The following is a 13,508-nucleotide window of genomic DNA, read 5'->3' as shown; positions in this document are numbered from 1 at the left end:
ATTGTGCTCTTCCTTTACACATAATTTAGTATTAGAAAGATTTGAGAGATTAATTCTGTTGTTTTAGAAGACCCATAGAGTGTGTCAAAATAGAGGAGTTCTCAAATTTTGTTTCAGCATAATTGAACAGCCTCAATTCAGTTACTTTTAGTAGGGTAGCTGTCTTACATTAGTAAGTAGCTGTGAAAAATGTGTGTGTTAAGCCAAGATGCAGCCTAAGTGTAAGTTTCCCATGCATAAAATCTTGGGCATCCTTTTTCTCAGAAAATTAACAAAAATATTCTGTTTCTTTACAGAACAACACTGCACCTGGAGCCATGACACGGCGAAATACATATGTTTGTAGTGAAAGAACCACTGCAGATAGACACTCAGTTATTCAAAATGGTAAAGAAAGCAGGTAAGAGTCTTCTGAAGGGAACACTAGCTGTGTTTTAAAAGAAATAGTTCTATTCTTCGGAATGCCATTCATTGAGAACATGCAGCTTCACCCCTACCCCGAAGACAATAAGCATGAACACAAACCATGATACTGTATTAGAATTACTATCTTGATAAATCCTAACTTATTTTTGAAAATAGAATACAGAGGGCATGAATGATCCAAACACAGTTAAGCACCAAAGTCCTTTTTCTAATGGGAGACTTAAGCATGTACTTAACTATGATATCCACATGACTTAAAAGTGCTTTAAGTTTAAGGCAGTGGCTGGCCTGTGTCCATGGTCTCTGCAGATTTTAGCATTGGTATTTAATGTTGTTATTGCTTGCTCTTGTGCAAAGTGGGATAAAAGGGATTACTTGATTCTTGGACCTTTCTGCAGGTTTTACTGTATTTGACCCCCCCCCAAAAAAAAAAACCAAAACCCACAGGCTTCTCCTTTCCTTCCACTTCAGGAGAGCAACATCAAAAATAATTAAAGCCTCCAACAGATCCTCAGAAAATAGAAATCTATTTTGTTGTGTAATATTCTCAACACATTGTATCTGCAAAGTGCTGTAGGTGAATTGGTGCAACAGGACTGTATACAATAATATTGTATAAGATTTTCTCTCTCTCTCTCTCTCTCTCTCTGAAGAAGACAGTTAGTCAAAATGTGTTAGGTATATTACACACTTCAATAAACTTCTGTTATCTTTCCAGACTCTCTCTCTAAGCCTTCAAGTTAAAAGTTAAAAGCAAATGTTTCTGTTTTGCATTCAAGGCTGAAGAAAACCAATGTGTGGTTTCCTTTGTATGAAAATAGTGTGTTTATCCAGATGCTCTTGTATACTGCATTCCTAAATGTCCAAGTTTTCCGTACAAAGTCATTTTGTTTACGTTCACATCCTGGATCTTTGCTTTGTTTCAGGCATTGGAGGCTCGGTACTGTGTCACAGTTTTGTGAAGTGCTAACACTTCGCTTACCATGGACACGTACAGGAAAAGAACATTTTAAATTCTGTTCTGCCCAGTTACCTTTCTGGTTAGTCCCTGGTCACAGTCACTTCTTCAGCCTTCTCAGCCTGAAGTCCAGTGCTCCTTTTCTCAAACTTTTTGGAGTCAAGGAAGTCTTTTGCTGAACTGCAAAGAAATGGCATATCATGAAGCAACATGGTGGGAAGGGAAGGAATTAATTCCTTCTCCTGAATGACTAAATTGCAGGTCATCTCCTACCCAAAGCCTGTAATCCTTTAGAGAATATTCAATTCAAACAAAAGAGGAAGGTGGCAGAAAGGAAGCAGCGCGAGCAATTTACTCTGATAGCACAGAGAGAAATTGACTTGACTCTCCAAGAAGGTCTTAACTTTCACACCCTCTCCCTTGGAGAATTTAATGCATGTGAGTTTAAAGGCAAAACTGCTTTGAGTGACAGTTGTGAATTTTTATACAAAGTCTACTGCACAGAGTAGTCCACAATAAGCTGCTTATACTGTATTAGAGGTTAAAAGAATCCTGGTGGATAATAGAGGAAAGATGAAACCACATTCCTCTAGTAGAGGGGTAGGCGTGCACTCTCCAGATGTTGCTGAACTGCAGCTTCCATCATCCCCAGATATAATAAATTGTGACTGGGTAGGAGTGATGGGAATTGTAGCTGGCAACATCTGGAGAGCCCCACATTCCTTACTCCTGCATCTAATACATCCTTTTTGCAACATCTATATGTCAAATAAGATCCCTGGAATTAGAAATTCCATAGTTATGGATTTTGCATTTATAAACCTCCTTTCATAATGATGTTTGAAGTCTAATTCCAGAAGGTGCCCTACTTGTAATTATTCAGAATGACAAGGTGAGGTGAGGTGGACAAAATATAACTGGTTGTGTTTTGAACTGGCTAGGGCAGATTTCACAGAATTGTGGGCAGTTTAAGCTGAACAGCAGGAATGTTCTGAAGGAGGAAAGCTCTATTTGTCTTTGCGGTTGTGCAAAATAGGTCCTTCTAAATTGAAAGTTTTTATTGCCAGTTATACATACAGGAGAAGAAACGTTTTATTCTAATTAAGAATAAAGACTTTCAGATAATCTCCTCCACTGGTTGATATGATCGTTGGACTAATCAATAAAATTCTATTCTATTCTGTTCCTCCTCTGGTACTACAAGAAGCTGCTTTCATTTAGACAAGGTTTTAGCTGTGAGCCCCATCGAAACATTTGATTTGGTTAGTTCTTGTTTACCTTGAACACTGCTGTCATTTACCATAATGTACCTGAAGAGAGGATCATGCTGTTAAGACCTCTCTCCTGCTAGTTAATCATCAGCTCTAATAACAAGGACTGATATAATGCTTTAGTTAAGGATATGAGCAATGAACTGATTGAGATCTCAGGCCATGAACTTGGATGGTAGCCTTTGGCAAGCTCCATCCTCCAGACTCTTCCACCCATAACATGCCTGTGGATTAACATGTTATCAAGTTGATGGGACAGGTGGTTGAGGGTTTTTTATCCTGTTATATAGTGGAACCTAAACCAGTGTTCCCTGTAACCAAGGTTCCCCACTGTTAAGTACAACTCCCATAATCCTCATCCAAAGGCCATTGTAGCTAGAGATGATTGGAGTTGTAGTCAACGGCAATTTGAGCTTTCGTAACCTTTTGAAGAATGTTACCCTGTTCAGTGCCCCTGAACCACTTTCAGAGCCCTCTTGATCGTAAATATAATTGTAAAAGAGTACTGCAGACTATGGGACTGAAGTGAGTAAAGTCTGATTGATTGTGAGAAATGGCCAGTTGTGGGTATGTAGGTGCATGGTTCAGACTTGCAGGAATTCTCAATGTTGGGTCCCCAGATGTTATTGGACTTCAGCTCCCATAATCCTCAGTGCCCTTTGGTTGGGGATTATGGGAGTTGAAGTCCAATAACATCTGGGGACCCAACATTGAGAATCCATGTTTCAGAGTATCCAAACATTTGGCCAGACATGCTGTTGTAGTGTTTATGCAGAATTGCAGGTTAATCATAGCCATCATCAGCCATCTAGTGCTTTATGTAATGGATTTTCAACACATGCTTTTTTTCACCAGTAGCATTGGTAAATTTGTAGTATGTGCTTGCTTTGTCTTCATGGTTACGAGGGAGTTGCTTCCTAGTGAATGGCAAAACTACAGCAAGCCACAGAAATGTTTGAGTTGGCATAGTATAGACAATTGCTTAAGTTTCTCCAGCAGTAATATCTCCATTGTGGAAAAAGATAAGTGACAATATTAACTTAATTATAGCAAGGGAATATTCTCTATCCTATTTCATTTTGTTGGGATTGCCTTCTAATGTAGAAGGAATATCCCTTAATCAATGGAAATGGCTTACTAGGGTCTTTCTGGTGTCTGAACGTATTATTCTGCAAAATTGGAAATGTAAATACTCTCCAGATATTGAAAAATGGCTCTTTGGTTTACTTACTCTAGCAGCCAGTGTACGTTCTTTTTCCAAGTATGAGGGGATTTGGTCTGAGTTTTTAGAATTTTTTGCATTGTAAGTTTCTCTAGCAGAGTGACAGTGAAGTCATTCTCTTTGGTCCTCCTCCACATGGCCATTTAAAATAACTATAGAAGGTAGTTGGGGTGTGTATGAAATGATTTTTGTGTTCCGTTCCGTGTCCAGAACTGACTCAAAAAACTCAGGATGTTCCGTTGGCTCTGACGGAATGACTCCCATTCCAGTCAGAATGTCCCAGCTGCCATTTTGGAATCCAGAACAGGGTTTAGACATTGCAGCCGGAACAAGGTTCCTTTCTGAGCTCAGAACAGGACTCCTTTTTAAAGGGGGTTCTGTTCCGAGTTTGGAACGGCCCATGTCATAACATTCTGCACACCCCTAGAAGGGAGGTACTATAGCTCCGAAGTAGAACATATGTTTACATACACAAGGGCCCAGATAGGGAGGGACTGTAGCTCAGTGGTAGAGCATCTGTTTTGCATGCAGAAGGTCCCAGGTTCACTTCCTGACATCTCCAGGTAGGGCTGGGAAAGACTCCTGCCTGAAACCTTAGAGAGCTGCTGTCAGGTGGTGTAGACATTACTGAGCTAGATGGACCAATGGTCTGACTTGGTACATGGCAGTTTCCTATTTCCCAGATTCAATTGTTGGTCATCAGTTAACTAATTGTCATCAGTTAAGGTTTTCAGATAAGCAGAACTAGAAAACTAAACAGTATCACTTCTCTTTTATTTAGCAGGAGGAGAGCAACTATCCCTGTTCATCCCAGCACAGCATCCCTACCAATGACTGTTGCTGTTCTCTCCCTTGTGTTTCTTTTTGGATGTAGCCCTTTTGTGACAAAGAACCGTAGTCTCATTCTCATTCATTTTGCTATGTAAACTGCTTTGAGAACTTTGATTGAAAAGCAGTGCATACATATTCTAAAGAATAGTACTGGGCTAGATGAACCAGTGGTCTAACTCAGTGTAAGGCAGCTTCATACATTTGTGATCAGTGTTCCCTCTAACAGGGATTCCCAGATGTTGTTGACTACAGCTCCCAGAATCCCCTGCTGCAATGGCTTTTGCTTGGGTTTTCTGGGAGTTGTAGTCAACAACGTCTGGGAATCCCTGTTAGAGGGAACACTGTTAGTGACCAGCATGTTATTTGTGTGTTTTAACCAAAAACCTCCAGCAGTGGTCCCTTAACTGCTTGTTGGTTTGACTGTGAGCGTGAGCAGTTGACCAAAATAAAGATGTGCATGGGAGGAAAGGACAGGTGGTGGTTTTACTTACGGTAGTTTCCATGTCTGTCATTGGTCCATCATACTGTTCTTTCTGCCTCTGCCTAAACCCAAACCCTCTCACAGCCTGACAGAAATGTTCGCTTACGCAGCTAGCCCTGCTACAGTTTGTACCACACCCTCCACCAGTGTTCGGCTGCGACATCAGAAGTCGATGTCCATGTCGGCCTCTGTGCACGCGAAGATGATGTTGCCTCCAATAAACAATGGCACAGATAACTTCAGGTCTATGTAAGAAATGCTGACGTTATTCTGAAACTAACTGGTATCCACTGCTGCTTAACTCTGTGCTGTGGAACCTTTAGTCATAGATTGTGATAGAAAATCATATCTGTGAGGTGCGTTTTCCTCCCTCCTTTGTCTTGTGGTGGTCAAAGTTGTAATTGATGTGATCCCTTCCTAATGAACATCTTGAGTGTCCCTTATTCCTTTGATACTGTCAAATCCTCCTCCTACCCTGCTAAATATTATAATCTAGTCTTCATATAACTTTAGAAAAGATTAAAATTAATATTTTAAATTAGAGGCTTCTTATGGAACTTCTCTTTCACAGAGACTTTCAAATTATCTCCATGGGTAGAGAACAAAAGAAAGGAAGATTCTTGCATTTATATTTATAGAAAGAAGTTGCACTGATAGTCTACTTTCTTGTGTTACTTGTCAGGGGGGAAAAATCCTTGTGAAGTTCCCTTAGACTGAGCTTTTCCCCTGCCAATTACCTATTTTTAGATTGCCTGTTTGTTTCTATTTCATTGTAAAATATTAAACAATTTATGTGCTTCCTTTCAAATTGTAATCTATAAACAGTGTTTTGTGTACTGTTGTAAAGTTGTATCCTCTTTCTAAACATGTACCTTTTGTCTTGAAAAGTGTGAGTTTCTGCAGATATATATATATATATTTTTTAATTCACCTGCCTTATTCTAGCACTATTCCTGACCAGAGGACACCAGTTGCTTCAACTCACAGCATCAGCAGCGCCACAACGCCAGACCGCATCCGTTTCCCACGAGGAACTGCCAGTCGTAGTACTTTCCATGGCCAACCGAGAGAGAGGCGCACTGCCACTTACAATGGGCCCCCTGCCTCTCCCAGCCTGTCTCACGAAGCAACGCCGCTCTCCCAGTCCCGAAGCAGGGGCTCCACCAACCTGTTCAGTAAATTGACTTCAAAGCTGACAAGGAGGTGTGTATTTTTAAAGAATAGCAATATATAGTGACGTTTGCTCAGCACAGACATTCTTGGTAGACAAGAATATACAATCTAGTCATGTTTTATGTGTCTGTATCATTTAAACTTAACTTTTGTGTAATTCTGGAATGTGAGGTGTGAAGTGCTACTTTTGAAACATTTTGGTACAGAATTTCCAAATGCTGGAAACATATTTGTGGTATGGTAAAACTAAGCGTGTAACACCTTGCCTTTCTTTTCTTTCAAACCTTTATGAATGTTCTCCTCAGATGAGTGTGGCATGTTGAGCTCTGATCCAGCCATGATGATTGTAGTTTGCACTTTTAGTCTATGAGATTGAGTTAAAAGGGAGAGGTTACAAAAGCTGTGTTAAACTGAGCCATATTGAAGATACCAGAACTGTTGAGGAATCTGGACTTCAGCAGTGGCATGCAGTATTGCAGTTGGCCTGTGAGTGAAGCTTTAACTTAGAAAGTCTCTTAAGCAGAAGCCCGCATCAGCTTCATTCAAGAAGCAATCCTATTTTTTCCTCTCACACACTTGCCAGTGTAAGAGCAGCTGGACATTTCGGAAATCTTGACGCTTTGAAGTCTCATCAAGTCAGTGTATACTTACAACCTGCTTCTTTCTTCCAAAAAGACCCATCTTCGCAATAATCCTGGTTCACCTCTGTACTGTACACTCAGGAGAGTGAAAGCAAGAACCTTTTCCCCTGGGACACTTCTGTGGTGAGCATGGGGAGCTAACTATGGATGCCTTGCTAGAATCTGGTGCTTCACGTTCTCATCTATAGAGAAAAGCACACAGGCAGTGTAGATGCTGATATGCAGGACTGAGAGTGACATTCTTAACAGGAGAAATTCAAAATATAGTTTGAAACCGATAAAACTTATGCCTTGCTAGTAGGCTTTCAACTTTATTCAGTCCATGTCTGAAAAAGGCAAACCCTCATGGGCCTCTGCTTAGAACAAGATTTGTTATAGGGCACCACCTATCCAAGTGGCCCTCGTTACAGTTTCATGTGTGCAACTCCATTAAATGAAGAGGTCATGAGGCATAGTTGAGTGGTAGAAAGCTTGCTTTGTATGTGCAAGGTCCCAGGTTCAGGCCCTGGTGTCTCCCAAGTGAAAAGGATTTTGGGGTAGTTATATACTTGAGAGCTTGAAGAACCACTGCTAGTTAGAGTAGACAAGACTGATTAATAGACATTTTGTGTGTTCATGGTGCCACTGAGAAGCTTCTCTGGAAAGCACTGAGCCGTCTTGTTGTAACTGTCAATTTTGCAGAACCATTGAGGCATACTTAACTGAGTCCTTTCAGGTATGTGAGTTCTTTTCAGTTATGCCAGATTAGTATGTAATATAGTCATACCATATTAATCCTTATGCATAGACATCATAATCCAGGTAAGTCCAGCATCTATTTCTGCCTTCTGGTGGATGGGAGGGGATGCCTGTGTGAAGCATCCCACACATCTGAATGGCAGAGAAGGGATATTCAGATACAGAACGCTCATGACTGAAAATAAGAGCCCTGTAGAGGAACCTGTAGGTCACCCTACTTAACATAGTCAGAGGTTTTCCTAAGCACCAGGGACTTGAATCTGATATTCCAAATACCTTAACAGAGACCTTTTTTTTTTTGATACAACAAACTTACATGGCTATTCCTCCTGAAACACACATTCATAATATCCATTTGAAACGTGAAACTTTAAAATATTTTTGCAATAGGCCCCAGGCTGCTTTTTTACCTTGCCTGTATTGACTTGTGAAGTGAAATATCATTTACACCCCCAAAGTGATAATGGGGAGCTATAATTGTTGGCATATTCCTCACACACTTTGAGTAAGCTGCATATTTGAATCAATCATCCCTTGAGAAGTTTGACAATATTTGTAGGTAGATATCAATCTTGTGATAGGCTAGAGTTTTCAGAGTTCCGAGTTCAAAAATGGTGTATCAGCTGGGAGCCTTGTTGTAGCTAATAAGATTTTAGACACATCCAATTACAATAGCACCCTTTTTTTTTCTATTATCAAAGGCCTCGGTGTCATTTATCAAGTGAACAGAGCTATGTAAACTGGAAACCAAAATGCTAACTTTTCACTTCAGAATGCAGCAATTACATACTCAGCATAATTTATGCAGATTTCCCAAAATTAAGTGTGAGTTGAAGGGTTTGGGCTGAAAACGAGACAAAGGTTTTTGGACATGCACTAAAAAGCTATGGGAATTGACATAATTATGCTCCGTATGAATCACAACTCCTGTTCCTAGAAGATAAGTGTCTAAACCCCAGGCCTTTGAAAGATTCTGGGCTGGTTTGGACAATTTGTCTATACCAACCTCATCCTCATGCAATAAGAGACATACGCATACATGATCTCCCTCCCAACATACAGTTACACTTCTAATTTCATGGTGGGCAGGTTGTCAGAATCGTATGCAGCTTCAATCATATACCAGGAAATAGTTTGGATGAAACCTAATATTTTTCTATTTTGAGAAATGGAACGGCATGCTGGAAGGTGGAGTGAGATATACACATCCCTGTCTCATTGCACGGGAGGTGGGGCTGGGCAGATGCATCTTCCAAAGCAGCTCATTGTGTTCAAGCTTTCTCCTCTGGCATGGTAAGGGCTAGAAAAGCACAGACTGTCTTCCTCAGTGTTCAAAACGGTATTCACTGCATCCAGACAACCCTTATGCAAATTGGACTTTGCTTGACTGTCAGATTAAGAAAACAGAAGTGATAGAAGGGGATTATTGGTCTTATAGGAGAGGGACTGGATCTCCCCATTAATTACCTACTAAGAGCACTTCAAGAAGCAAAACATCATTTTTTTCTTAAAACATAAACACCATCCGATTCAATAACCAATCTTTATTTCCAGAAAAAACTTGAAACTATTGTTTCCGTATTTCATTGAGTCAGTCTTATCATTGTATGTCTCACTTATTGAATGGATTTTCGATTTATTTAATACCAGCACATTTTATTAATTATAATTTTGGCTTAATTTCTTTTAGAAACATGTCATTCAGGTTTATCAAAAGGTAGGATTTTACTTATATTCTAAGAACCAGCTCTTGCAATTAACATTGAATTTGGCTTTCTAGCCTTGGTTTTTCTTTAAAACAAACAAAAACTAAACTTTCTGCTGAGAACTAAATACTCTTCACGTACCCAAAATATGAAAAGAAATTCATTAACTAATGATAATCCATAAGGATCTCTGGCACTTGAATAATGAGATGCAAAGCATGCCTTGTGCGCTCTACTTACTTTGATAGTACCAACAATAATGTTGTTCTTTATACTAATACACTTAGCATGCTTATGGTTGAAGAATGATATGCTTAGTAACCTTGATTAAAAGTGTAATACAAAGGTAAGTAAACTTGTACTTGCTTTCTCAGTCTTAATTTTAGTTTAAGAACTGGGTTGGTTAGTTTACCACCGGCCATAATATATTTGGGACCTGATCCTAGGTTTTTGTTTTTTCTAATGGTTTGCAAGTAATGATATGCTGGAACAGGGACTGTCAAGCACTGTTCCCTCTAAAGTGTGCACATGTGCACACTCACACATTTTCTGATGTCTGCTCAGTTCAATTTAGATCCCGCTCAGGTTGAATCAGGAAGGGCCCACTCTGAATGCATGTGCGCACACACACTGCCTTGATACTGCTGCCCAGAACAAAACTCATTCCTCATGCAGATGAACAAAATTAGCGAGAACACTGCTGCCAAGCTGTGATATTCCAAATGTTGCTGAATCACAACTCCTCCTACCACCATAAATTGTAGATCGGAATTATAGTTCAGCACCATTTGGAGTACCACAGGTTGAGTCCCTGAGCTAGAAATCTGTTCTGATACATAGCCAGAATTATAAGCATCTCTTGTGATAGTAATATTTTCAAGTACAGTCATCTTTCGTTTGGAATGGACAGTGTTTCCTAGCTTCTTGAAGGAGAATTATTAAAAATGACTGTGGCCTCTGCTGCTTTACTTGGTAGACAGGGGTGCGGCTAAAATTGAACAGGGAGAGGACCAGTTGGAGGGTTCCACAAGTTGGGTGACAGCTTGCTCTTTGCTCCCCCCCCCGCCCCCTTCACCTCTCTAGAGGAAGGCAGGGCAGGGGTCCACTTTTTCCCCACTGTGTTTTTTTGCCCCAGGGTCCACTCCAAGCTTGCTACACGCCTGTTGGTATATGTAAAAATATTAGGATTAGATCTAATTTGACATACTGAGAACTACAAAGCCTCAAAGTTCCATATATTAAGGTAATAGTAAGCCAAGCAGTTCATCTCTTTCAAAGTGCAAGCAGTTAGTAATATGCAAGCCATCCTGGATGGATGACATTGCACTTAGCATGCATGGCTTTGGCATGTAAACTCAATGCTTCTGGCACTGCAGGAAAAAGGTGTTTTTTTCCAGCTTTAAGTAGTTCTCAGTTTCTAAAAGGTACTAATGCACACCCCATTATACGTAAGATTATACTTCTTAGGTTTGGAGTTGCTTGACATTCACAAAATTTCTCGGTGGTAGAGCTAGCAGGGCTGCACCACTTTGGCCCACCAGCTGTTGTTGGACTACAGCTCCTATCATCCCTGACTATTGGCCTCTGTGGCTGGAGATGATGGGAGTTGTAGTCCTTCAACAGCTGGAAGATTGAAATTGTGCAGCCCTAGACTAGGGTATAACACCTTTGCCTATACCTGGAATAGTCTAACTTCTTGCGCTTAACATTTAGTGATCTTCTGTGGTCTTCTGGATTTTGATGTACACGTGAATTTTCCTCATTGAAAACATCCCCTTTGATTTTTGTGAATGGTGTAGCTCTGCATGGGTATCTCTTTGCATATGAAGCTACCTCCCTTGGATGAATGGAACAACGTCCATCAGGTCTGAGTTGAAATGACTGAGTTCAGTTCCCAACAGGCCAGGGATTCAATATTGTATAATTTGGCTGCATATTTGCAGGCAGCTTCAGACATTAGAGTTGTACTTCTGCCTCCTGTAAGTACCTTGGGCTCTCCAACAAAATGCATAAGCCCTCAATAGAAGCCCCTTCCTTTTTCTATCACATCAAAAGTTACTTTCAGACAAAAGATGAAGTTCCTAAGCTAGGTTCACTCTAGGCACTATCTGCTTTTTAATACAACTGAATGTTCACATGTATACAAGAGAGTTGGTTATCCTACTTAAACCTCCAAGATAAATAACCCAGTCAACTTCTAATAATTCCAAACTGTGACGTGAATCAAAGAGAGTCTTTTTAATCTTGAAAACTAACCACTCCATGCATAAGCATGATAATGAAAGCACAGGAACACACACTTTACCTTCTTTGTAAATTGAAAGCAGTTATGTTGAAGTTGAGATCATTCAGAGCAGAATGTGCCACCATTTTATTATTAAAGTGAGTACATTACCAAGTCAAAGCCCAGGCTCTCTGTTTTTAAACCTGTTGATCTATCAGTTGGCTCTTCTGGAATCCAAAACTAGATTATTTGTACTGATTCTGTATGTTAACTGGTAAAAGGCAGCAAGGGAATTGCAACAGTAAATAAATGTACTGTTACTTAGAAGTATAAATACAAAAAAATCCATGTTCTGTCTCCCAACATGTAATAGATGCTGTAAGTCCTTCATAAAACATCCCTACAATGTCAGCACAAATGCCGTAATCACTTATGAAACTTGCATTAAGCTGAATAAGCTTGAGCAGTCATATTTTCCCCAGTCTTTTTGGATGCATGAAATTCACAAGAGCCCTGGCTTGTGGTGTTTGGTGTAGTAGTTTTTATCACGACACACTTTCACTTTGTACTGTCTACAGCATTCCCTCTAAGATGTGCGCATGCTCACACGTTTTTTGAGTGTGCTCAGTTAATTTTAGATCCTGCTCAAGTTGAATCAGGAAGGCCCCACCCTGAATGCATGTGTGCGCCCACTGCCTTTATACTGCCTCCCAGAATAAAACTAATTCTGCTCACAGATGAAAAAAATTAGAAAGAACACTGACTGTCTAATACTTTGAATCTCCTGAAAATAGAATTTTAGCTGACCTGATGACAGCATTAACATTTTAAATCCTCACAGAACATTGTATTCTACTTACTTATTTTTATATTTCTGTACTGCCTTTCACGAATATAATATTAGTGATGGTATCACTAATAAGCTGTTTTCAAGGCGGCTTAAGACGTTGATTGATTAAGTGCCGTCAAGTTAGTGGCGACTCTTAGCGACCACTTAGTTAAAATTTAAAACAATATAAAACAAAAATAATATAAAATTAATTTAAAAGCAGACAAGATTAATACTGCTACAACTCCATAGATAACCACATAAAGTCATAAAATGCCATGCAACAGTTTTTCCCCATTCCCTGAAGGCACACCTGAATAATATGATCTTCCATTGCGTAAAGAAGGGTAGGAGGCAATTGAGGGAGCAGACGTCCCCAGGGGGTGAATTCCATAGTCTGGTGGTAGTTGAAGCATGATTGTGCTGAACTAAGACACTTTTGAGAGAATTTGTAATCTTTTTTTAATAGTTAGTTTTTGATACTAGTAGCCTGTTTCAATATGTGATCACTATCCTAGAATATTGTTGTAAAATGAGGTGTATCTGGTTCTCTCCTGAGTATTTCAAGAATTTAATCCTGTATTGTAAACTTTATTGTGTGTGCGCGCGCACTCGTGTGTGCATATAGTTGTGTAGATCAGTGGTTTTCAACCCTTTTTTGGTTGAGGAACCTCTGTAACATGCAATACCCCTTCTGCCTGCCCACCACCTCTCAAAAAAAACACTCCTTAGCAACTAGAGAAATATGAAGACGGATATTTATATCCCACTTTTCAACAAAAGTTGGAAACATTCTGAACATTTCAGCATTAAAGGACTGAAGGTTGCAAAATGTGTCATGATACCCAGCTGAACCCACATGTACACTCCTGCTCTCGGAGTGGGAGTGACTGGCCAAAACAAGATGGGAGGTTGTGAAGTCCCTGGGGAATGTTTGTGAAATCAGAACGTTTCATGGGATAGTGATAGAAACACGCTGTAGATGCAATTACTGAATTACCAGATGTC

The 13,508-nt window shown here is 39.9% G+C and overlaps 1 protein-coding gene across 6 annotated transcripts in view; it reads left to right on the top strand.

Moving 5' to 3' along the window:
* Positions 1–13,508, top strand: part of MARK3 (microtubule affinity regulating kinase 3) — a 123,680-nt gene that overhangs the window by 105,703 nt on the left and 4,469 nt on the right. For 4 of the 6 annotated variants that reach the window (XM_053254326.1, XM_053254336.1, XM_053254305.1 and 1 more), the window contains 3 exons: positions 297–400; positions 6,135–6,392; positions 9,432–9,458. In XM_053254326.1, coding sequence (XP_053110301.1) covers positions 297–400; positions 6,135–6,392; positions 9,432–9,458 — 389 coding nt within the window. The remainder of the gene's footprint in view (positions 1–296; positions 401–6,134; positions 6,393–9,431; positions 9,459–13,508) is intronic. The other 2 variants (XM_053254343.1, XM_053254316.1) reach the window with 1 other exon arrangement.

Source organism: Hemicordylus capensis, chromosome 1 (assembly GCF_027244095.1).
Source record: "Hemicordylus capensis ecotype Gifberg chromosome 1, rHemCap1.1.pri, whole genome shotgun sequence".
Classification (NCBI taxonomy): Eukaryota; Metazoa; Chordata; class Lepidosauria; order Squamata; family Cordylidae; genus Hemicordylus; species Hemicordylus capensis.
The sequence above is the reverse complement of the archived record's forward strand: the minus strand, read 5'-3'. Positions and strand labels throughout refer to the sequence as shown.